Genomic DNA, 27,110 nt, shown 5'->3' with positions numbered 1-27,110 from the left:
AACGCGCGAGGGGACCTGCTGACAGAGGCCATTCAGCCTGCCATTGTTCCTCGGCCCCTTTGTCGGGAGCTGTATTGCTGCCCCTCTGGCAAACACAGCAGTTTGCACCGTTTTGTCAGGCTGAATGTGGAGTTTTTACATTTTAATGGGTTCTTCTGGCAGTGGCCCATTTGCATGCAAAATGTTCCCTCATACTTCTTTCCCTTTTTTTCTATTAAAAAAAAAAAAAAAACAAAAAAAAAACCTACACTCCAAATCTCCTGGGTCGGTGGGGGGACTGGTGAATGCAGCCGGATCAGGGTGTCCGACCCTGCTAATTGATTTGGTGTTCTGCCTCCCCTATCACACATGCCTGTGCTCCCCATTTCTGCAGCTTTCACTGTATGTTGGGGACATCGTGGGCACAGGGAATCCTGTATCTTTAGGGCTTCCTCTCTGTACCCCTGCTTGTAGGAGGATAGTCATTCCCTGGGATTTCAGTGAGATCCCCACTCTGGCCTGGCCTTGCCAGACTAAAGTAAGTTTTCAGTTCCATTTCAAAGCCAAAATAACGTAATAAAAAACCTCTGCAGAGGGCTCCCGGAGCCCTGCCGCGCTGTTCTGTGTTCCTTTTAAGTTGCCTTCAAAGCCACCCGGAGTTCCTCCCCCACCCACAATTGCCCCCTCATTTATCTCTGGGGAGTTTGTGCCAAAACTGTAAACATTCCTGGACCACCAGTTCCCCCATGTTACCGAAAAGAATGGGCCGTTCTCCCCTAATTTTCTTAACCCAGAAATCCAAAATCAAAAGGATTTCATAAGGATGACAGCAATCACGACCCCGAGACAACAGGTCTGGACTTTGTTAAGGGCTGGTTATCCTTTGGAATGTAGGATGTCGATGACACCACTCGATGATACCACTCCTCACCACAGAGGGTAGAGAAGATGCATATTTATGGGACCAGCCCACAACCAAGCAGCATGAATAAGCACAAGATAAAGTCGTGAAAATCCGTAGGTCCTAGGAAGGCACATTAAGAATAGGACGAAGATTGGAGTTGGGGGTGTCTCAGAAGAGTGAGTCTTAAAGTCTTAGAGGAGTGAGGGAGAGAGCGGAGGAAACAGGCATTGTCGGAGAAAGCAAAAATAAGAGGGCCAGGGAGGGCAGTGGCTTGGCCAAAGAGGCTAGGAGATTGGACGGCTGAGGTTGGGAGGTGGGTTGAGGGGCTCCAGATGGTGGAGGAGGAGGAAATAAACCGAGGTCCCCAGGAGTGTGACGGCATGGAACGCAGGGCGCCCAGGCAGAGAGGTCAGGGCTGGAGAGCTGGGGGCAGTCGGATGTGTGACCAGGAGAGCTGGCCCCTGTGCCTGATGTTCTTAATCTTCCGCAGCAGAGTCAGGCAGAGGTCATCGGAGGTCATCAGCTCAGCTGTAAACTGTATTCAGAGGTGAGGGTCTTAGGGCAAGAGAAGGTGTCAGGTGACCCAGAATTGAGCCAGGGACACAGTGAGGGAGGGACTGTGCTGTCCACCTGTGGCCAAAGCCACAGTAAGTACCTCGAGTGGGTCACCTGTCACTGTCCCAAGTGCTGAGTGGAAAGTGTGACACTGTGGAGGGGCCCAGGCCCTGGCAGACCCAGCATCGAGAGCCAGTGCTGATCCCTGTTTTGTGACTTTGAGAGAAGTCCTTCAATCTCTTTTTTTCTTTTTCTTTCTTTTTTTTTTTTTTCTTTTTTTTTTTTTTTTGTATTTTGATGGGAATGAACACCAATAACATGAACATGAATTAACATGCCTTTTGGAGTATCAAGTGCCATACCAAAATAGGGCATTATTCTTAGTCCCAAGCCTGCCCCCACCCCCCATTTTCTCACTTGCCAAATGTGCACATTGATACCTGCTCAGCTTTAGAGGGTAGATGAGTGTGGACAGAAAAATGCATATATAAGTTAAAAAGCCCTAAAGTATAAGGTAGAAGTGGTGAGCTGGAGGGAATGAGAAGACAGGATAAGGTCAAAGCAGTCAACTTCAGAAGCTCATACGAGGAAGTAGGAGACATGAGTGCCGTTAGGATAAGGGTTTCGGTCACTTTTGAGAAGTCAGGGATTGCAAAAGCAAAGTGAGGGTAGAGAATATTTTTCAAAGTGATAGACATGGGCTCTGGACATGTGTGGACTCTGGAGAGTCAGGCCACCCGCTTTTGAATCCCAGCTTGGCCACTTACTAGCTAGGTGGGCCATCTTGGACAAATACTGGATCTCTTTTTGCCTCTGTGTCCCCTCTATAAAACGAGGGTAATAGTGGTACCTACTTCACAGGGTTATGGTGATTAAACGTGCTTGGCATGCGGGGAGCTTCCGTGTCCATAGGGTAGAGATCATAATAGTATGTACCTTATAAGGGATGGAACGAGAGTCTGTGTTAAAAGCTTACAGGAAGCGCGCTGTAAATATCGGCCAGTATTAATTAGCATGATCGTTTTCAGCATTGTTTATGATCCCAAGATAATATAGGGGAAAGCACATAGTAAATTGCAAAGTGCTATGCAAATATGTTGTTATTCTTCACCGGGTTCATATTAAGTTGTGAAGTTTGGAGATGGATAACTCAAACCAAATTGGCTGTTATGGGACCAGAGCTGGTAAAGTGGCATTTCAAAATACATTTTCAGGTGTGTTTGTCTGTGGCAGGAAAGGTCTGCATTCTTGGTCTGCAGAGAAATGTGTTCCCTGGGACTTCTTTAGTGCTTCTGTTCTATCTATTACCCACCTCACAGGTTAGAATCATTATTTTTTGCTATTTTCTGCCGTGAACCTCTGGTCCAGGCAGGCCATATGCTCTAACCTCGTCTCCTACTCTCCTTCATCTCCAGGCACATCCCATCCTTTTCTGCTCCCCCCAAAGTTTATACTCCCAATCTTAATTCTTTTTTTTTTCTAAGTTTATTTATTTATTTTGAGAGAGAGAGAGAGAGAGAGAGAGAGAATCCCAAGCAGGATCTGAGCTGTCAGTGCACAGCCTGACACAGGGCTTGAACTCATGAACCACGAGATCATGATCTGAGCCAAAAGTCAAGAGTCGGATGTTTTACCATTTAACTGATGAGCCACCCAGGTGCCCCTCCCATCTAAATTCTTTTTTTTTTTTAATGTTTTTATTTATTTTTGAGAGAGAGAGAGAGAGAGAGAAAGAGAGAGAGAGAGAGAGGCGGGGGGAGGGGCAGAGAGAGAGGGAGAATCTGAAGCAGGCTCCAAGCTCTGAGCTGTCAGCATGGAGCGCATCTCAGGGCTGGAACCCACAAACCGTGAGATCATGACCTGAGCCAAAGACGGATGCTTAACCAACTGAGACACAAAGGAGCTCCTCCCCATCTAAATTCTTAATTTTTTCCTCCCCTTTCCCTACCAGTATGTCCAGCCTCTGCTGTGAACCCTGCTATCTGCTCTGACCACCAATACTTTTTTTGTTTAAGTTCTGTAACCTCAGAGGCTGTGTTGGATTGCCTGTACTGGGTTCTCATGTGCTTCTCCAGTTGTCTCATGTTGCAATATAAAATGCCTCATCCGTGTCAAGGTGTTGTGTAAATCTTACCACCCTGGTTAGAGCAAGGCATAGGTTTGCTCCTTTGTTTAATCCATGTCTTTTCCTTGCACGGTAACCAGGGCTCACAGAAAGCACCCAATGGACAGCTATTTTGAAGAAAGCTCCCTGTCTTCTCCTTGGATTTTTGGGGACTAGGGTCTCATCTTCTCATAAGAATGACAAATTTTGTATGGCTTTGGGCCTCCTTGGAGACTCCATTCCTCCCCCTTGCACAGTGTCTGCTCATGGCTGGTGGGAGACTCAGATTTAGAATCAAGAACTTGGATCTAATCCGATGTACCCAGGGCAGAACTGCCTGCTGGAGGACAGTGGCAGATTTCTGGCCAGTTGTGCCACAAGCAAAATGGTACATCCTATTGGTTTGTTGGGAATTGCAAAGCCCTGGTATTTTGGAGAAATGTAGGAAGGGATGGGAGACTCAGGAGGGCTCCATTAGCATTAATCATGTTCTAGACCTGAGAGCACCATGGAAAACACTGCCCCCCTTTCTAGCTGCTTCCCTGAGGACTATGAAAAAGTGTGGGTCCCTGATCTGCTCCTACTTTTCCCTGGGGAATAGAGAGGCTCTGTTAGAGAAGTAGGACAGGATTGATGATTGGTGTAAGAATCCCTTCCACTCTCACTAAAGCAGGTACTGGATCCAGCCTGCACAGCCTTCCACAGTGCACCTGCCATCCACACTGTCCCAGGAACCTGCCTCAGGACCAGAGGCCTCCTCAGTCTCCCAGACAGCCTTTGTTCGCTCCTGTTTTCTTAAGAGTTGGCCAAGGTGTTGGCAGCCTTAATCCTCTGGGGATATTCAAGTCAAACCCTAACCCTACCCCTAACCTTCCCACTCCCAGTGATGAGAAGAGTGACCCCACGCTGTGGACATCAGAACACAATGCATCTTTTTCCACAATGTACTTTGAACACATTGCACGTAGGGCCTGTAAGAGTGGATGTTGTTATCTGACTCACAGCCAAACACCTTCATCCTCAGGCTAGGTCATCACAGAATCCAGATACCAAATGTCCTCCAGCCTCCGTTTCCCACCTGATCTCTAAGGAAACAAGAGGCAGAAAGCAAGTGTTCTGGCTTGCTGCTTCCCTCACAGCATCCCCATTCCAATTAACCAGGTTCTCCAAGAGTGGGAATGTTGGTTTCAAGTGGCCAAGCAATACACTTGGCTTTCTTTTCTTCATCTTTCATGGCCAGTCCAATAAAGGTGTCAGCTTCTTTCTTGCTACCTGACAGCCAACAATAAATATAGCCCTGGCCTGCTGGCCTTGACCAGAGAATAGCCAGCTCAGATGGAGCACAGATACAAGGGCCTTTCCCAGTGGGGACATAAATGGAGGACACTACCAAAACCAAAAGGAGAATAGAGAGTAGTGACTGAATTGTTACAGTGAGCAGTGATGCCCTTGCATCAGCCACCACACATAGGACTTCCCAAGGTCAGGACCACTATTGAAGGCAGTGATGCAGACAGGCAGGGTCCAGTAAACCAGCGAGTGCTTTGTTACCTTTCTGTCACCTAGAAGAAAGTGGCATTATCCCTGCTTTATAAATAGAGACATTGACACACATCCAAGAGCACTATTAGCCATGAAAAAAAAAATACACTCTAAACCCAAGAGCCGTAGGCTGAATTTTGGCCATAAGCTAAATTCAGTTCAAGACCTATTGGGTATTTTCGGCTTGTGACATTGTTAGGCACTCTGGAAAAATTATAATAAGCAGTTCTGCTCTGAATTGCTTTCTGTTTCTTAGGAGAGGAACACAGGGACACTTGTGACTCTTAGGAAACAACATACCCAAGTGTGCATCAACCAATGGATGGATAAATAAAATGTGGTATATCCATACAATGGAATATTATTTGGCCATTAAAAGGAATGAAGTAGTGAGACATGCTACAGCATAGAAGAATGTTGAAAGCATTATGCTAAATGGAAGAAGGCAGTCACAGACCATATAATGTAGGATTCCATTCATATGAAATATCCAGTATAGGCATATCTATAGAGATGGAAAGCATCAAGCTTCCTAGGCTGAGGGAAAGGGTAGGAGATGGCATGTGACTGCTAGTGGGTATGGAGTTTGTTTTGGAGATGATAAAAATGTTCCAAAGTTAGGGGTGCCTGGGTGACTCGCGTCTGACTCTTGGTTTCAACACAGGTCATGATCTCTCAGTTTGAGCCTGCCATGGGGCCCTCTGCTGTCTGTGCAGAGCCTGCTTGGCATTCTGTCCCTCTCCCTCTCCCTCTCCCTCTCCTTCTCCCTCTCCCTCTCCCTCTCCCTCTGCCCCTCCCCAGCTTGGGCTTGCGCTCTCTCTCTCTCTCTCTCTCTCTCTCAAAATAAATAAATAAACTTAAAACAAAATTTTTTTTAAGTTCTAAAGTTCAATTGTGAGGGCGCCTGGGTGGCTCAGCAGGTTAAATGTCCAACTTCAGCTCAGGTCATGATCTCATGGTTCATGAGTTCAAGCCCAGCCGGCATCATGCTCCATGCTGACAGTGTGGAGCCTGCTTGGGATTCATTCATTCATTCGTTCATTCATTCATTCATATTCTCTCTCTCTCTCTCTCCTTCCCTCCCTCCCTCTCCCCCCTTCTCTCTGCCCCTCCCCTGCTCTCATCCCCCCACTCAAAATAAATTAAATAAATAAGTAGACTTTAAAGTTAGATTGTGGTGATGGTTGCATAACTCTATGAATATACTAAAAAAAATCGAATTATATGCTCTAAATGGGTGAATTTTCTGGTATGTGAATATATCTCAATAAAGATGTTTAAAAAAGAAACAAGATGGTATGTGATCGAGTGTGAATTTGTGTGGTTTGTACAGTATGTTTTACAGACAGTTGGGGTGGCAACACTAGGGACAAGAGGAGGATTCCTGGCGGGCTTTGATGGTGCACTTTGAGCAGTGTGGGGGGGGAGGGCTAGAGAATCACAACGCTGACAGTGTTGAGCAGAAGTAAGTTTTGTTGTGAGAGAAGAATGCAGTTGGGCTGGAGAACAGCCAGCCTTGAAGCGGAGGGTGGGGAGAAGAAGGTTGCGTGGAGAGGTGGGAAGAGATTGTCAATGAGCCTTGAATGCCAGGCAAGGATTTTGATTTAATCCTATACACGGTACAGGATCTTGATCAGCAGAATTAAGGGACAAAACTGTAGAGGCAGAGAAAAGAAAGGTGGTCCTTGAGGCTATTTATTTATTTATTTAACAAATTGCTTCAATCTTGTTTTTTGTTTTTTTAATTTATTTACTCTTGAGAGAGGTGCCTGGGTGGCTCAGTCAGCTAAGCGTCCAACTTCTGCTCAGGTCATGATGTCATGGTTCATGGGTTCAAGCCCTGCATCGGGCTCTGTGCTGACAGCTCAGAGCCTGGAGCCTGCTTCAAATTCTGTGTCTCCTTCTCTCTCTCTGCCCCTCCACCACTCATGCTCTGTCTCTGTCTCTCTCTCAAAAATAAAACAAACATTAAAAAGAAATTTTAAAAAATGTTTTATTTATTCTTGAGAGAGAGAGACTCCCAAGCAGGCTCTGCGCTGTCAGTGTGGAACCTGATGTGGGGCTTGAGGCCATGACCCTGGGACACTTAACCAACTGAGCCACCCAGGTGCCCTGAGACTTTCTATGTATCCTGTAGAAGTTTTGTGTGCACATCCTAGTTAGAACAAGCGGGGAGTCAGGGCTCCAAGCTAGAATCAGCCAGAGTGGTCTCAGTAGGGCCAGTGACCCTTTGCTTTCTCTGGGGGGAATGCCCGTGTTTTCCTCGCTACCTTTTTGTTCCGAGACCTATCAAAATAGGCTGCGATGCCAGAGGCTAAGAATTCGAGTTTACGGAGTTTACTGTTTGACCAATGGCTTGTACAGAATCACGAGCTGCAAAATATTTAATCAGTGAGGTCACTGGAGGGAACAGAGGTTTGATCAATAGGAGTGTCTGCTGTTTCCCTTAAGGATCAAGTCTGAACTGCTTTTCTTCCCCCTTCTTTTGGCAAAACCACAATCCATTAAAAATGGAAAGAATAACTTTTTTTAAAGACCCACAAAAGCTTATTTTTAATCAGTTATGTGGTCTGCTCACCTTTGTGGGGTTCCTCTTGACCCGATTCACAAAACTATAAATGAATACTAGCCTAGTGGCTTTCAAACCCTTTTGCAGCAGCACCTCCCCCTTTCGATGACTCAGTATTTACCCAGTATTTAAGACAGCCCTTGGGTTGCAAGAGGGCCAGGGACGGCAGCCTTGGCCCCTCTGAGGACGATGGCTATTAGCTGGTAGTCACTGGTGCCATCTGACGCCCAGGGTGCTCATTTCTTCATTTGTAAGGTTTGGCACCTGGGTAGCACTTCAGAAGGAGTCGGTTACGGTGAAGGTGGTAAAGGAGAAAAGGGAGTTTAGAAAGGAAGACGGTGAGGAAACCGTGCATTTTCCAACAAGTGTTCATTGGGCAACTGTTGCGTGCCAAGTCCTGTACTGGGTGTTGGGCATTTTAAAAGTAAATATGACACGTCCCCACCCTCACAACTCAGTCGAGAAAGGGGACTGTCCTTCAGTGTGACGAGTGCAGTGGGAGAGCACCTGCCCCAGCCTGGGAGTCAGAAAAGGCTTTGAGGCAGAGTCCCCAGCCAGCCAGAGAACTGGAAGGTAGCTGAGAGCCAGGCAGGGCACGGGCCCTGAGGGCAGTGGGGTGCAGGGATGGGAGAGCGTGTTTCAGAGGCGGGTGCTTTGGGGACCTGCAAGGAGCCCCAGCTGGGCCTCCCATGGTTAACCGAGGGGTGAGAAAGAAAGAAGGCTCCCAGGGCAGTGGAGACGTAGGTCAGGTGGTAGATGTGAGCTGGAACAGGTGCACTTTTTGGTGGGGGGTGGACAGTTGGCAGAAGATGCCAGGAGGGAGCACAACTGAACATCCTGAAAGGAAACAGAAACTGCATTTCCCCCTAGTTAGTAAAGGGGAGCTGCTCAAGAGCGGGTCACAGTCAGGGATGGTGGACTCTGAGTGTGCCTGGCTTCTGGCCTTCACTGTCAGTGCGGGTGCCCACTTGCTGGTTGTGAGGATGGATGGGTAAACGGGTTGTATCAGATCTGTGAGCCGTGGGGCACTCGGGATCCAGGGAAAGAAAGGTGAGGAGGAATGGATGTGTGTGACTGTGTGTTGGGGGAGGGGAAGCGGGAGGGCTTGAGGCGGGGGGAGCCCTGCGGTGGGATGAGGAGAAAGGAGCTTTGTGTGCAAGGGCTTCTGTAGCCAGAGCAAGTGTGGGCTTGGTGGCAGCTGCAGGCCTCCGTTCCTAATATAGTCAAAAGCTCCGAATCCTCTGGCCCGACACCTGTTAGCCAGAGGTTCCCCTGAGCTGACCTCTCCTTAGGCCGCCTCTCCCACATATGCATCTTATGCATCTGACTCACTGAGGGGCCAGACCCCTCCCTGCTGAATCACTTGGACTGAGGGCCCCGGTTGACAAATTGCCTTCTCTCAACTTAGGTGGGGGCTGCTGGAGTTTTGAGGGACAGGTTTGCTCAGCTGTTTCTAGGGAGAGGCGTGAGGCTGGGCTAGCCAAAAAGAAATGGGGTATCCTTCTGGGAAGTGGCCATCCTTGACAGAGGGCTGAGCGAGTGGGAGAGGGGCAGTCTGGACACAACGAAGCCCTGGGGAGGGCCGGCCTTTCCCCCGCCCTCCGATGGAGGGAAATGAAACATCAACTGCTTATTGCTGCTGTGGCTGCTTCCTGGCTTTGCCTCTTTCTTCTTCTGACCTTTGGGGGAGTGGGGCATAGCAGAAGAGGTGGGGTTCTAGGTAGCCAGCCGTTTCCCACTGACGCCTGTTCCGGTTCTCACCTCCCAGCTCTGTAGCCCCTGGGATGTTGCAGCTCAGTGCGGCTAGCTAGCATAATTCCCTTTGTCTCTCCCCCTCTCCCCTCTCCCCTCTCCCCCTCTTCCTGTCCCATCCCTTGGTCCCCCTTCCCGGTCCCTGTGGGGGGCTGCAGCCCAGCCCTGGGGAGCCCCTGTGGAAGTGGAGTCCTTCCTGGTCCACCCTGGTGACCTGCTACAGCTTCGCTGTCGGCTGCGGGACGATGTCCAGAGCATCAACTGGCTGCGGGACGGGGTGCAGCTGGTGGAGAGCAACCGTACCCGCATCACAGGGGAGGAGGTGGAGGTGCGGGACTCGGTGCCTGCCGACTCCGGCCTCTACGCTTGCGTGACCAGCAGCCCCTCGGGCAGCGACACCACCTACTTCTCCGTCAATGTCTCAGGTTGGTAGCAAAGCCTGCCCTCCCCCTCTCCCTGGATCCACCCCTCCAACCCTCTCTGCTAGTTTCAGGGGGAGGCGAACCTCCTCCCCTTCATGATCTGCCCCCACTCTGCTTCCAAAACTGCTGCCCACTAACATTGCTCCCTGCCTGCCGCGTGGCTTAGCTCTCAGAGGGGTGACCAGGTGGGGCAGGCCTCAGGTCAGAGATCTAGGCCTCCAGGATCTGCCTCAAGTGACTGCTGATACACTTGGGTCAGCAAGACACTGATTGTTTTCCGCCACAGCTTGTCCAGATCTCCAGGTGCTACCTGGGGCTCGGCCAGCTTCCATTCTGTCACTCCCTTGCCATTCGGACTTGGTACTTGGCTTAGGGGTTAGAGCCCCAGAATATGTGGTGAGGTAGGTCCCTACTATGATGGGAAAGGATCCAGGTGCACCGCCATATTCACAGGCTTCATGGAAAACATCGGTCCTCCAGCTTCCTGAGCTGTATTAAGGGCAGCCAGGGAACCCTGGAGTTCTGTGACTTTGGGAAACTTCCACTTATAGAACACGAGTTTTACAAAACTCTAGGATGAAACAAAGAAGAGTTGAAATTTTCTTGATGACGTTTGTGCATCCCAAGGGGGAGGGCTGGGCATCTCCTCCCCTTCAGGCATCATTTAGAACCTGCCCCCATTTGAAGGACTGGAAAAAGATCTGGCATGAACCCTGATTGGTGACCACATGTGTGTCAAGCCTTTTAAAAGGGGTGGATACTTGGGGAGAAGTGTCGGCAGCTGCAGACGGTGTGGTGGGCTCCCTATCTACCCTGGGCAAGAAGGGCAGCCCCCAAACCTCAGCAGATACATGCTAGGAAAATTCCATCTGTGAGTTGTTCAGCCTCATGGCTTTAGAAATAGCTTCTCGCCATAGCGTGCCTAGATCTGTCTGGGTTTCTGAAGAAGGAGACACACAGATGCCCCTGGCTGCTAGTTCTGAGACCCAGCATGTCTGGGTGCTACTGAGTTGAGAGAACTTCTCAATACAAGGTGTAATTAAATCCAAGAGGACCCGCTGCCCCTGATGGAACTGGCCAATATCAAGGCTTGTGGACAGAAAGGGGCACTGCGTTGGGCTGGGGAAGGCGGGGGACAGGCATAGAGCATGCAGTTCTTAAACCATTTCTGTCCCACAGAGAGACTGTCACTAAGGGTGGAATGGGACTGGCGGGTTCCAGATGCATTCGTTCTGTAACTGGACTGGCCTTTATGTTCATGGCTGGCTGTTGATATGGATGGAAATCTAGTGAGCCCTTTTCCCTCGAAGGGACCTCAGTGCCCCCTTCTTCCCATAGATGCTCTCCCCTCCTCGGAGGACGACGACGATGATGATGACTCCTCTTCAGAGGAGAAAGAGACAGATAACACCAAACCAAACCGTATGCGTGAGACACTGTTTCCTACCTTACTGCCTTCGGGCCGGGCCTTGGGTTTGAGTGGGAAGGGGGAGGCTTAGATGATTGTTTGGAGAAGGGGAGAAGAGGGCACATGCGGTCATGGGATCCTTTGGGCGCCCTGATTAGTGCAGGCATTGTTTACAGTGTTGGGGACACCTCCAGGTCCTGGCCTGGGCCCCTGCTCCTGAGCCTGACTGGCCCCTGCCTGTCTCTCTTGGCTTTCCCGGGGTAGCCGTGGCTCCATACTGGACATCCCCAGAAAAGATGGAAAAGAAATTGCACGCGGTGCCAGCTGCCAAGACTGTGAAGTTCAAATGTCCTTCTAGTGGGACTCCTAACCCCACGCTGCGCTGGTTGAAAAATGGCAAAGAATTCAAACCTGACCACAGGATTGGAGGCTATAAGGTACGTGTGTATGTATGGAAGTTAACGTAAGGTGAATGAAAAAATCTACTTAGAAAATCCTTATTATGTGGCATTAATGGTTTAAAGTAATGCTTTCTAACTATAAAAGTAGTGTGCCTTAGAAGAATTTCAAATATAAAAAACTTCAAATGAAGCTTCAAAATCTTTTCAGTCTTGGGGTGCCTGGGTGGCTCAGTCGGTTAAGCGTCTGACTTTGACTCAGGTCATGACCTCACGGTTTGTGAGTTCGAGCCCCATGTCGGGCTCTGTGCTGACAGCTCAGAGCCCGAAGCCTGCTTCAGATTCTGTGTCTCCTTCTCTCTGCTCCTCCCCCGCTTGCTTGCACATGCGTGCGCGCACGCTCTCTCAAAAAAAAAAAAAAAAAAAAAAAAAAATTAAAAAAAAATTTGAATCTTTTCAGTCTTTTTTCTTATGTGTATGGTTTTTTCATAGTTAATCGCAATGTGTGTAGAATTTCTTTCCCTTGTTAACATTACAGCACGTGTCTTCTGCCATGTGTTCGGTAGATAATTTTTCATGGCTGCACAATATTTCATTATTAAAATGTCCATAATTTGATGACATACATTGTCATACTAGTTATTTTCTGATTTTTCACTATTACGAATTATGCTGTAGTGAATATCTTTATACATAAATCTTTGTTGGTGTTTTAAAATATTCTTCCCTAAGACAGATTGCTAGAAGTGAAGTTTACTAGATCAAAGTATAAGCATTTTTTTAAGCCCTTGATGCGTATTCCCCATTACCTTATTTCCCCCTGGTAATTAGATAATTTTAATCATTTATTTTTTTATTATGTGAACATTTCTTTTTTAAAAAAAGTTTTATTTATTTTGAGAGAGAGACAGGAAGTGCGCGTGTGCGCATGTGCGTGGGGGAGAGGCAGAGAGAGAGAATCCCAAGCAGGCTCTGCACCATCAGCACAGCCCAATGCGGAGCTTGAACTCATGAACCTGGGAGATCATGACCAGAGCCTAAATCAAGAGTTGGACGCTTAATCAACTGAGCCACCCAAGTGGCCCTTTATGAACATTTCTTGAGCACGTGTCTTTTCAGAAGGTGTACTGGCTGGACAAGTAGAGCTCTAAGTAAAACAGGAAGATACAAAATTTTAATTATTGTGACATTTGCTTTAATGGAGTATGATGTAATGAGTTGGGTGTGATTTTATTTTTTAATTTAATTTTATTGTGGTAACAATTACTTTCCTAAAAGGGAAGATTGATTCATCTTCCCATAGCAGAGTACAAGAATGACAAGCTCACCATACCTGAGCCAACAACTTTGATAGATGATGAAAGTATCTCATTGTTGTCTTGTGCATTTTTTTGCTTATTAACAAACTTAGAATTTTCATATGTTAATGAGTGATTTCCGTTTCCTGCTGTGTGAATTGTCTGTTTGTATCTTTTACCCACCTTCGTTTCTAGGAAGAACTTCATCCTAATCTCTTCTTTAGACTCCCAGATCATCCTTACATCCCATTTCACCTAGCTGCTCTTTCCCCATTAATCTTGTATAAGAAAAGCAGAGATCCGGGGAGCCTGGCTGGCTCATTTAGTGGAGCATGTGACTCTTGATCTCAGAGTTGTAAGTTTGAGCCCCACATTAGGTGTAGAGATTACTTAAAAAGTAAAATCGTTAGGGGCACCTGGGTGGCTCAGTCAGTTAAGCATCTGACTCTTGGTTTCAGCTCAGGTCATGATCTCACAGTTCAGGAGTTTTGGCCCCACGTCAGGCCCTGTGCTGGCAGTGCAGAGCCTGCTTGGGATTCTCTTTCCTTCTCTCTCTGCCCCTCTCCTGCTCATGCTCTCTTTCTTTCAAAATAAATAAATAAATCTTAAAAAAGTAAAATGTTTCTTAAAAATCAGGAAAAATAGGAGAAACTGTAAATTAATTTACCAGACACTTGCAAGGCACTGCCATGGTACAAGGCAGCATTCCTGCCCACAAAGAATTTCCAGTCTGGTAGGAAGGCAGATGTCCTTGAACACTGCTGCAAAAAGCAGTCTGTGATCAGTGCTTCAGCAGGGCCACAGGAGTGAGAACCATTCTGACCCAGGTTGGGCTGGAGGAGATGGTTTTTGAAAGGAGAGGTCAAGAGCAGACAGGGCAGAACTCTTTGCAGGGAGCCCTTCCGGCCCAGGACACGAACAGAGGCGCAGAGTGGAAAGCTCCCAGTGCATTGGGGAGTGTGCAGGAGGCACATAGGTCCAGATCATGGATGGCCCTGGCTGTTGTGGGCAGACTTCCAGAGTTTCTCATACCCACCTGCCAGCTTGCCTGATACATTCTTTCCCCGAACTTGGACCAGGGTGGCCGTCTGCCCTGTCCTGGCTCGTTTGCTGCGTGGGCCGTGTGTTCTGGGCTGTGATTGGAGGGTAAGTGGCACAGGGTGCCAGTGCCTCCCGTGGCTTCTGCCTCCATTTTCCTCCAGACTCGCGATGGAGCTATTGGCATGTTTTCCCCCAGGTCCGTTACGCCACCTGGAGCATCATAATGGACTCCGTAGTGCCTTCTGATAAGGGCAACTACACCTGCATTGTGGAGAATGAGTATGGCAGCATTAACCACACCTACCAGCTCGACGTCGTGGGTAAGAGGGCAGTGGCAACAAGGTTAAGGAGCTTAGAGGAAAGAGCAGGGTGTTGAGAAAACAGCCGTGGGGTCCAGGTTTACTTACAGGTCATTGGCGTTTACTAGCTCTGTCACCTTAAGCAGCTTTTCCATAAGTCATTTGTGCATTTTTCTTACCTGTAAATGGTTGAGAGGATTGGACAGTTCTGTGACTCACTGTAAGGTGAAAGGTGCTGTGGCTGGTCTCCTGCAAGGCTGCCTGGGGAGGGTGTCACGTAGCAGATACACAGGCAGCTGCTGGTGCTTCAGGGCCGGCAGCCTGCTGGATGCATTACACCCGGCCGTTCTCACGGGCCCTGCGAGGTCAGCACTGTCACTCCCACCCTACAGAAGAGCAGACTGAGGCCCAGAATCAGACACCTCATTAATGTAAAACTGCAGACCCGTGCAGGGCATCACAGGAAGCACTAGGAAGGACGTAGTCCCTGCCTCTAGGTGCTGTTACTGCAGCCTCTTCCTTTCGGAGACTCTGAATCTCATTCCCTAGAGATCTTAAGGTGAAGAGTTTCCTAGCTAGCATTCTGTCTTGGCTTTGCAGATATGGTATAAAAAGAAGCTTCCGGTCCGAGGGGGATAGGACCTGAGATTTGGCATTGCTAGTGGACTCTTAAGTGCTGCCGGTGATGCTGTTCTTGGACCACGCTTTGAATAGCAAGTCTAAGTGACTCTCTAATTTTAGTTAGGGAGGTCTGGGAGTGTGACTAAGTTATAGGGTCTCCATTTAGAAAAGAGGGACTTCTGGTGCCTGGGAAAATGGGTGCACTGCCCTGGGGAGGAGGTTCCTAACAGCTGAAGACCCGAGGAGAGAGCGTCCCTTCTCTTCTTCCAGCTCAGGGTCAAGGGGCTAAGGCTCAGCAGAGACTGGAAATGCTCTGTCAGCATCCCAGCCAGGAGCAGGCCATGGCAGAGCCTAACGAGCCTCTCCTCTCCCTTCCTCCACAGAGCGGTCCCCTCACCGGCCCATCCTGCAGGCGGGGTTGCCTGCCAACAAGACAGTGGCCCTGGGCAGCAATGTGGAGTTCATGTGTAAGGTGTACAGTGACCCACAGCCCCATATCCAGTGGCTAAAGCACATCGAGGTGAATGGGAGTAAGATTGGTCCAGACAACCTGCCTTATGTCCAGATCTTGAAGGTAATCTTTGCCCTAGTCTCCATGGGCTGGGTCTGGGAAGGTCTCCTGCATCTCCCGGGGCCCCAGTTGCTGTGGTCAGGCTCAGCACCGGCGATTGGGACCCATCCCTTATCCTTTTAAATAGGGACCTAGCCACATTCCCCGGAATTAGTGACAGGTCACAGAGTAGAGGTGCAATGGGAACAGAGGACAGGGGGTGGGGTGGGCATCACTAGTTTCTAAAGAGCTCTGAGAGTGGCTTTGCTCAGGTTTTTGGGTCAGCTACTCAAGGAAGGCCTTTGTACTCCTGACTTAACATTGCCTGGGACCAAAGCCTCTCCAGCAAATGTCTCCCAGATTCTGCCCTATTTCCCAAGTCCTGTCCTTTCTGGCAAGTGAGTGAATGAATGATAAGGTCACGACTCTTAGGTAGAGTTGGAAAAGCAAATGCCACAGGTAAATTCTAAACAGCATCAGGAATAATGGCATTTTCTTCCTTTTTTCCTCTCAATCCCAGACTTACATTGTCCCTGAACGCTCCACTAATCCAGGGAAGGTAATTACCTAATTCCCCAGTGGATCTCGCAACAAGAAGTAACCAGAAGCTGGGAACGTGGTTTACCTCCTGGTCCCAGAGTTAGACCTCATCCTCCCCTGGCTTGGCCGTCCCAGAGTTTTACTGGCTATCCCTTTTCTTCACTATTGGTGCTGAAGCCTGCTGTGAAGGAGATGAGGCCGTGGCCTTGGCCCTTGGCCACAGTCTCCATTCACAATCCCTGGCCTAGACCTGGAGGAGTGAGTTTAACACAGAATGTTTGATTGGGGGCAGCGATTTGTTTTTGTTTTTTTTTTAAGCTTATTTTTCAGTCAGATGCTTTGGGCCTTTGAAGTCAACTTGTTTTGTCCTACTAAAAAGAGAAATGACAAATCTCACTAACGTCTCCCTCGCCTTAGCTCCCTGGGCCTGCCTTAATGTTACATGGGAGCAAGTGTGGCCACGTCTCAGTGTTTGCCCCACTGACTGGCTTGTCGTTGGTTTGTTCTAGCATTCGGGGATTAATAGCTCGGATGCGGAGGTGCTGACCCTGTTCAATGTGACAGAGGCCCAGAGCGGGGAGTATGTGTGTAAGGTTTCCAATTATATTGGTGAAGCTAACCAGTCTGCGTGGCTCACTGTCACCAGACCTGTGGCAAAAGGTAATGGGAAGATGGATGGGGCCGTGTGCTGGGAGTTTGATTCAGGCCCCAAGCTGCTGGGGCAGATGGGGAAGCCAGCACCCAACTCTCCCTGTTATCCTGCTGTATTTCTAGAGCCCAGAGCCATGGAAAAATACCCGGCCTGGGAGGCTGCTTTGGTTTGGTACTATGTTGGTGTCTGCTCCCTCTGTGCCTTCTGTGTCCTCCTTGGCTATGTGCGTACTTGTGGGGACAGTCTGGCTGCGTGGTGAATGATGCTACAGACTGAGGTTTGAATGGTAGAGAAGGGGCCAGATGTCCCCTTGCAAACTGGCAGGCCACGTGCACGCATGTGTGTGTGTGTGTGTGTGTGTGTGTGTGTGTGTGTACGTGTGTGTGTGTGTGTGTGTGTGTGTGTGTGTGTGTACGTGTGTGTGTACGTGTGTGTGTACGTGTGATTGCAGCACCCTTCCATCCCTCCTGTGTGTGCCCTCTGACTTTCTTTACCAGAAACCAAACAGCACCCCCCTGCCGCCGGGCCCCATTTCTCCATGCTGCCCACTGCCCGCCCGCATGCTTGGATGGGCCAGGGGCTGCCAGCGTCTGGTGAAGGGTTGTAACCAGCCAGCGTCGTCTCAGGTCTGCGGAGTCCCTCCCTCAGGGTTTCACTGTCTTCCTCTAACAGGTCTCGCTGCCTGGTGGTTTTTGTTTGTTCCTTGTTGCAAAGGAGACGCTGGGGAGCATTTCTTCCTCCGGTTTTTCCCCCCTTCTCTTCCTCCCTCCCTTCCTGTGTGTCTCTTAGAGGTCTCATGTCCTGTGCTTGTCCATTTTGCTTCCGTTGTCTCTTCTAGACTGCCGGAGTTAACACCACCGACAAAGAGATGGAAGTGCTTCACTTAAGGAATGTCTCCTTTGAGGACGCGGGGGAGTATACGTGCTTGGCGGGTAACTCTATCGGACTGTCCCATCACTCTGCATGGTTGACCGTTTTGGAAGGTATACACTGTACTTCTCCTCTCGATGTCCTGCCCTCGCCACGGGCACGGGGGGAGCATGCATTGTGGGGCTGGTGGAGACACAGAGCCAGGAGAGGTAGAGGAATGGCCCTGGCAGGTTGTCCAACCTTGAGTGTCGAATCCTCTCAGCTCACATAGGATCTGTCCTCGTTTTGCAGGAACACGGAGGCCTCCCACCTCTATGCCTGCGTCTGCCTCTCCCCTTGGCCAGTGCGATGCATGCGTGGGATCTGGAGTTAACCTGCAGCCGGGCTCTCCTGCCGGCCAGGCTCCTTCCCTCCTTGGGTCCAGCAGCCTTCCCCAACTTATCAGATCCTTTTTTGCTGGCTCTGCAAGTCTCGGGCCCATGCCTCCCCTCAGCAAATGTAGGCATTCTGTAAAGGGGGGCTTGTTGCTTACAGAGAACAGTGCTAGCCCACCCCGCCATCCTCTGATCTTGGAGGAGAGGTTCCATCCACGTGAGTGAACTTGAGCTCTGAATAAAGTAAGGCCGCCTGGGATGCGGTGGTGCCCCCTTATCCTCTTGGGCTACTGACGTTTCTCCTCTCAAGAGGGGAGGTCTGTGTGTGGGGCTGGGAAGGAAGGAGCCTGCGGCCTGCTCAGGTGGTGGGCTGCCCATCGCTGCTTCTCGAGTGTCCTGCACGTGGGTCTGGGGGGCTGTGCTGCTCCTGTTGCCGCTGACGCTGCCCTCCTCTCTCTCCCTCCATCTTCCTCTGCCCTGCTCGCCCAGCAGGGTCTGAGAACACCCCTCCTTCAGGGGAGAAGCGTTCTGTTTTTACCCTGTCACTGTCTTTGTCCCGTGTGTGCTCCCAGTCACTTGTCTTCGTCCGTCCATACTGGGAAAAGAGAAAAACAGAAACACTTCCTCTTATTATCAGCTCTGCTGTCTCCTCGTCAGGCTCGGGAGTCCCTTGGGGCTCTGTCTGTGGTCACACCTAGTGCCTCTCTGGGGAGGTCCCCGGCATGCCAGCCTCTGTGGCTGGCTGGGGTCTTTGGAAGAGGAGGGTTGGGAGGAAAGCCATGCAAGGAAGAGGGGCGTTCCTGCTGGTGGCGAAGGAGTGTCCTGTGAAGCCCCCCGGCTTCGCCTTCGGCTTCGTATGCGAGGGAAGGGTGGGTTCAGCTGGATGGGCTTCTGTGGGAAACAGGCTGCGTTCTAAATGGAAAGTGGGAGATGACAATACAACAGTATCTTCTCCCCCCCCCCCCCCCCCAATGTCCTCGTTCAGTTTCAGGAGTTAGGGCCTGTGAGTAGAATTCTTACAAAGTGCAGCAAAGCTTACGTTCTCATCTCAAGCAGCCCAGACATGGTTGGAAATGCAGTTAGTTCTGCCTATGGTTCAGCTAGGCATGTAGGCACGAATATTTGCAGGTCTGACCTGACACAGGTGAAATAGGCAAGAGGTGAGGAATGGTCAGGACACCGACTGGGGTCCTCCTTTCCCTCCCCTCTTGTTCTCGTTATGTGAGTGTTGCTATATGCTAGGCACTGTGGCATGTGGAGATGAACAAGGCGCCGGGCCCCTGCCCCCAGGGTGCTCATGGGCTGTCAGGGACCAAAGACAGATGGTTCCTTGTGTCGCATGTGATAGGTGTAGGCACACAATGCTGGGGCCCTGCGGAGAAGGGCCATGTTTCCATGAGGCGACTGAGAAAGTCCTTGTTGCATACCTGGTAGCCACCGAGCCCAGTGGTTCCACTGAACGAGGCAGGCTCCTGACCGAATGAATGAGGATGGGCCTCAAGTAACAAGACGGTTCTAATCCATCCCTCTTGTGGGATCCAAGTCAGGATCAGGAAGACTCAAAGATGGTAGGATATCTGATCTGCTCCATGCTGGACCACAGTCCCAGCTAGGACCTGGCTTAGTTCATTCTCTGCCCTGAAAATTCTCAGAGGAAAGGAGATGGGGGTTGTTTTTCTTATGAAGCTGGAAGCCTAGCGCATTGCTAACACGCCTGCTAACATGGTGTTCACACTGACTCAGCCCTGGAAGAGAGGCCGGCGGTGATGACCTCGCCCCTGTACCTGGAGATCATCATCTACTGCACGGGGGCCTTCCTCATCTCCTGCATGGTGGGGTCTGTCATCATCTACAAAATGAAGAGTGGCACCAAGAAGAGCGACTTCCACAGCCAGATGGCAGTGCACAAGCTGGCCAAGAGCATCCCTCTGCGCAGACAGGTAACAGAAAGTAGATAGGGGATTTGCACGCTCTATATCACCTTTCCTTCCTGTGCCCCCAGGGGCTTCTCCAGGATTCTGATGCCCTGCCCTCCTCTGTCCCCAACCTACCGCTTCCAGCTTTGCTTTCTAGCTTCTGGGCCAGAGGCAGTGGAATGTCCTAAGTGTTCCAGAGTTGGGTTCCAGGCTGTGCTAGCCCATGGATTCCATACACCTACCGTACCAGAACTGCGAGCCCCCTGCTCCTCCAGCACATGGCTTGGGAGAAGGCCCTAGCCAGGCTGAATGTGCATCTGATATTGCACTTTTGAACTGTCCCTGAGGGCCAGCTACAGGTGCAAAGATACAGAGTAGAGAAGAGGGCCTGAGTCAGGTGCCAGGATGCCTCTCTCTCCTCTCCAGGATGCCACCCTCTCCTCGTCCAAGGAAATGGAACAGAGGGTGAAGGAATGTGGAAGGGAGGGAATGCTTCTCATTCAGAGTGGTGCTAATTCTGGAAGGTGCTTTGGGGGTTAGGAATCCATAATTTGAGGCAGGGTTTTCACAAAGAATGGGAACAGGAATAGAATTGTGGTTGCAATAGTAAGTTATAAAATAATCAGTCTGGAAGAGGTAGACTTGGTCTGTTTGTGTTGAAGGTAAGTGAACAGAGAAGGCTGGCCGGTGGCAAAAATTAGTTTTAGAACTTTAGGCCTTCAGACCTTTTGTGGTCTTTCTGTCACTCTGTGTTAGAGAAGGAACATCAGATACCAGATACCTCTACCATGTTGGTGGAAAGCCCTAAGAGTTGCAGGAACTTGCTGCTGCTGCTGCTCAATCCCCCCAACCCCCCACCCTATCCTCGCTAGAAGGGTGACCCCACGCTTCCCTGTAGGTGTCGGCTGATTCTAGTGCCTCCATGAACTCTGGGGTTCTGCTGGTTCGGCCCTCACGTCTCTCCTCTAGCGGAACCCCCATGCTGGCTGGAGTCTCTGAATATGAGCTTCCTGAAGACCCACGCTGGGAGCTGCCTCGAGACAGGTAATATTCTAACTTCAACTTCTGAGGAAGTCCCCTGCTTGGGAGTGAAGGTATACCAGATGCCTCCAGAAATCATAGTTGACACTTCCGTTCTCAGTTGAGTGGAATATGGACAGGTGGAAAGGGGGTGCCCTCTCAAGGCCTGAACTTTACCGGTCCTGACTCACACCACCCTTTGTTTTCCTAAAAGGCTGGTTTTAGGCAAACCCCTGGGAGAGGGCTGCTTTGGGCAGGTGGTGTTGGCAGAAGCCATTGGGCTGGACAAGGACAAACCCAACCGTGTGACCAAAGTGGCTGTGAAGATGTTGAAGTGTAAGTGATGTTTCTGTCCTTGCAAAAACAATCCCTTCCTTTTCCGAGCAAACTGTTACCTCGGGCCAAATAGAACACACTCTCCGGTGCTCTTTCACCGTCCACACTGGCTGCACTGCCTGCTTGGCGTCTCCTGGGAGTGGAGGGGCATTCTGTACCCCGAGATTGCCATACTTTGTTCCTCAGCGTCAGTCTGGGTGGTGGCCAGGTGTTTATTCTAGATCTCGCTGCCAGCTGGTTTTTCTTATCATATCCTCCGTCCCACTTGTTAGCACACACTGCCAACAACCGTTCTCAGAAGAGGGAAGGGAAAATAGATTTAGGTGTGAATCAGGGAGGAGAGAAGCCACTCCGGAGGACAGGGACTCCTCGAGCATACACCTCATCCCCTCTCCCTTAGCTTTCCTCCTCTTGTCCTCCTTCACACATAAATGAGTCTCATGCCCTTCTGGTTTATGTGTAAAGCGGACGCAACAGAGAAAGACCTGTCAGACCTGATCTCAGAAATGGAGATGATGAAGATGATCGGAAAGCACAAGAACATCATCAACCTGCTGGGGGCCTGCACACAGGACGGTAGGCGCTAAGCCAGGCCGGCTCTCCCACCCCAGCCCGGAACCCGGGCCTCCCACGGATAACAGTGTCTGTCGGGAAGGAGATCACGAGCTGGGGGTATCAGTGAGCAGGCATCTCAGCTACACTGAGGGAACGGGGGCCAGCTTAGCAGCAGTTGGGAGTTACCTCTCGGGGGCTGGGCTTGTGCCTGTTGGTGCTCATCTGAGAACAGTGTGTGGATAGAACCAGGTGAGTCCTTGTGGTCTCAGGGCTCTTACCTCCCTCCCCCAACCCAGCTTGGCTCAGGAACTTCCTAGTGTATGCTAGGAAGAACCACTTCCCTAGCTTTCTTTGGGTAGTGGACTGAATTTCCCAGGCTCCCTAGAGGTGCAGTTAGGATTGGAGGACAGACACATGGTGTGCAGTTGGGGGTGGGGTTTCCTCAGGGTGGAGCTGACCCAGAGCACCTGCCTGCCCACCCTGATGGCCTGTCCATCCCTGTGCTCCCAGGTCCTTTGTACGTCATCGTGGAGTATGCCTCCAAAGGCAACCTACGGGAATACCTGCAGGCCCGGCGGCCCCCGGGGCTGGAGTACTGTTATAACCCCAGCCACAACCCAGAGGAGCAGCTCTCTTCCAAGGACCTGGTCTCCTGCGCCTATCAGGTGGCCCGAGGCATGGAGTATCTCGCCTCCAAGAAGGTGTGGCACCTTAAGGTTCCCCTGGGTGAAGTTGGGATGGGAACAGAGCCCTCCTTGCACTCCAGTTGATGACTTTTAATCCTCTGGTGGGGTCGTAGATGTCTGTAGCACCGCTTCCCTGTGCTGTCTGCAGCTCTCAGGGACGTCGTCAGGAGAGCCTGGTGGCCTTCTGGTCAGACGGGATAAAGTTCTGATCTGTGCACACTGCCCCTTTTCTGTGCAGCTACTTATGTATCTCCAATTGTAGAGTAAGAATGGGGAGTCCTATGTTGTGGGTAAAATGAAGTCGTTCGTGACAGTGTTAACTACAGTTCTAGTGCTTGGTAAACAGATGCTTTGTTTGAGAGCACACACCTACATAGACTGGCAGAAGCGTCCAGGTTCCGCCTTTCCGGGTGCGAAGGAGACCCATGAGGAGGGTTTGCTCAGGTGACTGAGAGGCCTGGAGCTGGAGGTGTTCGAATGGCTGACTTTGAAGTGGAGCAGAGGGACCTCCTAACAGTGAACTAGAATGGTCAGGGGGAAGTGGTGTGGCAGGAGAAGGCCTGTAAAGGCACCTGGGCTACCTGCCTGCTGCAGCGTCACGGCTGGGCCAGAGGCTGATCGACAGCTGGGCACTGTCAGCCCCTCACCCGCATCCCACCTCCTCTCTGCACAGTGCATACACCGAGACCTGGCCGCCAGGAACGTCCTGGTGACAGAGGACAACGTGATGAAGATCGCAGACTTCGGCCTCGCTCGGGACATCCACCACATCGACTACTATAAAAAGACAACCAATGTAAGTGCTGAGGATGGAACTGGGCACTGGGCCTCGGCCCAGGCCTCTGCCCTGTTAGGCTTCCTCCTACTTACATCTCCTGGCTGTGACCCAGTGCAGGCAGCCCTGCTTGAGAAGCAGTGTGCTGGGATGAGCCAAGCGTGTGCCCCGTCCTGTGTGTGCCCCAGCTGGCCCCCACGCTGCCCTGTCCTAGGCCACCCCCAACCTCCCTCATGCTGCTTGCAGGGCCGGCTGCCTGTGAAGTGGATGGCACCCGAGGCCTTGTTTGACCGGATCTACACCCACCAGAGTGACGTGTGAGTTTGAAAGAAGCGATTGCCGGGGATATTTGGTATAGAGCATGCCCCTCTGGATGGGGGGTGGGGGAGGGGGTCCTCTTTCCATCTCAGAACAGAAGGAAACATTGTATGTGCGCACCTACTCTGTTCACTCAGTAGAGGTTGAAAGGCCAGTCTGTTCTCCAGCACTGCCCTTGGCGTCCCCCTGAAGAGTTTGTGCTCCGGGAGGGTGGGTTCAGGATGACGTGCTGGTGGAGAGATGGAGAGGGTTCTAGGCTGCCCGAGTTCTGTGCCCGTAAGACCCAGTGGCTCTGTGCTCACCCACAGCTGGTCTTTTGGGGTGCTCCTGTGGGAAATCTTCACTCTGGGAGGCTCCCCGTATCCTGGCGTGCCTGTGGAGGAGCTTTTCAAGCTGCTGAAGGAGGGTCATCGAATGGACAAGCCCAGTAACTGCACCAATGAGCTGTAAGCATGGGAAGACACTTGAGGTCCTGAGCCAGGCCCTGGGGACGAAGGGGAGAAGAAAGGGGCTTAGGTAGATCAAGTAGCCCTTCCTGGTCGTTCCTCCCCTGACTCAACAATCCTGTCCCAGATACATGATGATGCGGGATTGCTGGCATGCAGTACCCTCTCAGAGACCTACCTTCAAGCAGCTGGTGGAAGACCTGGACCGCATTGTGGCCTTGACCTCCAACCAGGTGAGGCAGTCCTATCCTAGACCTTCAGCCACCATCAACTAGGTGCATCTCTGTGAATGAACACTACCACAGGGAGGAGAGTGCCGGATCTTTTGTGTCTCCTTTCACAGGAGTATCTGGACCTGTCAATGCCCCTGGACCAATACTCTCCCAGCTTTCCCGACACCCGAAGCTCTACCTGCTCCTCAGGGGAGGATTCCGTCTTCTCTCATGAGCCGTTGCCTGAGGAGCCCTGTCTGCCCCGACACCCAGCCCAGCTTGCCAATGGCGGACTCAAACGGCGCTGACTAGCACCCCAGTTCCCATCCCCGAACTCCATCGTCAGCTGTAACCCTCACCCACCCCTCCCTGCGGGACTCACTGCCTTCCCCTCTGCCCCTTTCCTGCTGGCAGGAGCCGGCTGCCTACCTGAGGCCTTCACCCCATGGAGTTCACCTCTCTTCCTCCTCCTCGCAACCTGCTTGTGAGAGAGAGGAGCAGAGAGGCAGGTACTTGCTCATGGCCACTTCGTTCCCTCCCAGATGTTGGACCAAGACCCTCCCCACCACCTGGCGCTGCCTGGAGGGCTGGGGAGTGGGAGATGAGCAGGCATGCAGGCGAGAGCTGACTGAGCTTTCCCATGTTGGTTTTGTCTGCTTCGAATAACCCGTAAGCCTGAGTTCCGGTGGCGGGGGCCTCATCCTCATGGCCACCGCGGTAGTGAGGGGAGGTCCGTGCTCCGGGCCTCGGCTGAAGGCAACCTCTGCTCCAGATAGATGGTGCCAGTGGCTTATTAATTCCGATACTAATTCGCTTTGCTGACCAAATACCTGGTACCAGAGGATGGGGAGGCAAAGGCTGGGAGCAGTGTCGTGGCCCTGGGGCCCAGCCCCAAACTGGGGGCTTTGTACATAGCTATGAAGAAAACACAAAGTGTATAAATCTGAGTATATATTTACATGTCTTTTTAAAAGGGTTGTTACCAGAGATTTACCCATTGGGTAAGATGCTCCTGGTGGCTGGGAGGCATCAGTTGCTATATATTAAAAACAAAGAAAAAAGAAAAAAAAGGAAAATGTTTTTAAAAAGGTCATATATTTTTTGCTACTTTTGCTGTTTTATTTTTTTAAATTATGTTCTAAACCTATTTTCAGTTTAGGTCCCTCAATAAAAATTGCTGCTGCTTCATTTTTATATGGGCTGTGTGACGAGGGAAAGAATGTCAGCTGAAAAGGAGTGAGCCTAATGGGGCCCTGGGGCTGTGTCTGTGCAGAGGGCGCCACAAGTTCCCTGCAGTTCCCTCCTAAATCTCTTCCCCTCGGGTCCTGCACCGAGACCTCCGCCACAAATCTCCTACCCCTCCGATGCTTTTGGAAAGGCATCGATGTGTGTGTAATGGGCAGGAACCTCCCATCAGTGCACCAGAGGTGCTGGGCCCGGAGCCAAGGCCCCACCGCCCTCAACCACAGATCGTTTCCTCAGAGGAAACTGATGGGGTTGGTGGCGTTGGAGGGTCAGAGGGGGAGCTGGGGGCCTCCCTGGGAAATAGCCAAGAGGTAGAGCTAAGTGATTAAGAGGAGAGCTAAGGATTACTCCACCAAGGGCCTGCAGAAACTCAAACCCAGATATACATCTACCCCTTTATGTGGGTGTGGTTTTGTCTGTGCTTCTATGTGGGGGAAAGCTTGTCACCTAAGATCAGCTTTACACTCGGGTCCCTTGCTTCATGTTTCCTGGCTTACTCTGTTCATGGCGGTCCCCCACATCGTGCTTCCTGTGTCTGTGACCGACTTCATGTGTTGAAACTACCACAGATCTTGGCTTCCTATAGTTCTTCCTGTACAAACTCCACCCCATCCCCCAGGAAAGGGAAAAAATTCTCTGAATGTTTGGATTTTGGCTGCTTGGAAATCTACTTTCTCTGCCACCTGCTGGTTATTGCTGCGTTCCACGCGTGGATCCCTGCTCCTCGGAACGTTAGCACTCAACCTGCTACCACTCGGCCTCTATACCCAAAGCTTACTCTTTGCTGGATTATTGCTAAATACAAAAAGAAGGTTCGATTCACTTTCATTTCTGCAGGGCAAATGGGATTGCTGCTTTAAGTCTCCTTTCTAAGCTAAGCTATGTTTTGGCAGCTGCGGTGTTGGCCACTATTGTAAAGTTCTCTCTTATCCTTGTGTCTCTCTGTAAATATGTGTCTGTCAACATGTTACAGTTTGTGTTTATGCTTAAAGAAGGCGTAATTTGGTGCAAAGAGCCAAGAAATGAATTTCTGATCTTAAAACCATTTGCTTTGAGACCTTAGAGTGGTGTCTTTCCTTGCAAAGTACAGATAATTTCTGCCTTGGCCCTCCCTTGAAGCAATGTTATGTGAGTGGATGGAGGACCTATGAAGAGCTTCAGATGCCTTTGGGAAAGGTGCCAGAGAAATAGAAGGCACTGTTATGATAACCGTGATGTCCTTGCTGTTACTACTCAAAATCACCCACAGATTTCCCCAGAGACTGAGCTAGCTGTCAAATAAAAGATAGTAAAATTGACCTGAGAGAAAATGAAGTGGCCATTTTACTTAGATAACCAGATTGGGTCTCCTGAGGAAAGGAATCCAGTTTATCTAATGAAGACGTCGTGCTGTCAAGGCACTGAATCTCTGGTTTCCTGAGGGTTAAAAGATTAGGGCCTGGGACCACCACAGCATTCATCAATACTGCCTTTCCACCTTTTCTAATTGCCACAGACTGAGGGTCATCAGTCCCTCGGTACCACTAATGTACGATATCGATCTCAAGTAAGAAAGATGGAACCTCAGGAAGCAAGAAATGTGTCTCGAGGACAGTGAAGCCGCTGTGACTATCGGCTGCCACTGGGAGGAGCCAGCAGGCCAAACTCAGTCGACATTCACATTCGGCAGCCAACCTGCTTTGAAGTTCCCTTAGTCTGACCTCACCTACAGTGAACTGGTGGT

The 27,110-nt window shown here is 50.6% G+C and overlaps 1 protein-coding gene across 4 annotated transcripts in view; it reads left to right on the top strand.

Moving 5' to 3' along the window:
• FGFR1 (fibroblast growth factor receptor 1) overlaps positions 1–26,442 on the top strand; it is a 51,520-nt gene extending 25,078 nt beyond the window's left edge. Inside the window, exons 3-18 of one of the 4 annotated variants that reach the window (XM_081795614.1) lie at positions 9,564–9,830; positions 11,166–11,255; positions 11,500–11,672; positions 14,169–14,292; positions 15,276–15,466; positions 17,473–17,617; positions 19,622–19,825; positions 20,694–20,838; positions 21,029–21,150; positions 21,616–21,726; positions 22,216–22,406; positions 23,065–23,187; positions 23,413–23,483; positions 23,793–23,930; positions 24,058–24,163; positions 24,274–26,442. In XM_081795614.1, coding sequence (XP_081651740.1) covers positions 9,564–9,830; positions 11,166–11,255; positions 11,500–11,672; positions 14,169–14,292; positions 15,276–15,466; positions 17,473–17,617; positions 19,622–19,825; positions 20,694–20,838; positions 21,029–21,150; positions 21,616–21,726; positions 22,216–22,406; positions 23,065–23,187; positions 23,413–23,483; positions 23,793–23,930; positions 24,058–24,163; positions 24,274–24,450 — 2,378 coding nt within the window. In that variant the 3' untranslated portion in view covers positions 24,451–26,442. Of the gene's footprint in view, positions 1–9,563; positions 9,831–11,165; positions 11,256–11,499; positions 11,673–14,168; positions 14,293–15,275; positions 15,467–17,472; positions 17,618–19,621; positions 19,826–20,692; positions 20,839–21,028; positions 21,151–21,615; positions 21,727–22,215; positions 22,407–23,064; positions 23,188–23,412; positions 23,484–23,792; positions 23,931–24,057; positions 24,164–24,273 lie in introns of all 4 variants that reach the window. The other 3 variants (XM_078445541.2, XM_078445540.2, XM_078445544.2) reach the window with 3 other exon arrangements.
• Positions 26,443–27,110: the final 668 nt, after the last annotated feature.

Source organism: Panthera onca, chromosome B1 (assembly GCF_046562875.1).
Source record: "Panthera onca isolate mPanOnc1 chromosome B1, mPanOnc1 haplotype 2, whole genome shotgun sequence".
Classification (NCBI taxonomy): Eukaryota; Metazoa; Chordata; class Mammalia; order Carnivora; family Felidae; genus Panthera; species Panthera onca.
The sequence above is the reverse complement of the archived record's forward strand: the minus strand, read 5'-3'. Positions and strand labels throughout refer to the sequence as shown.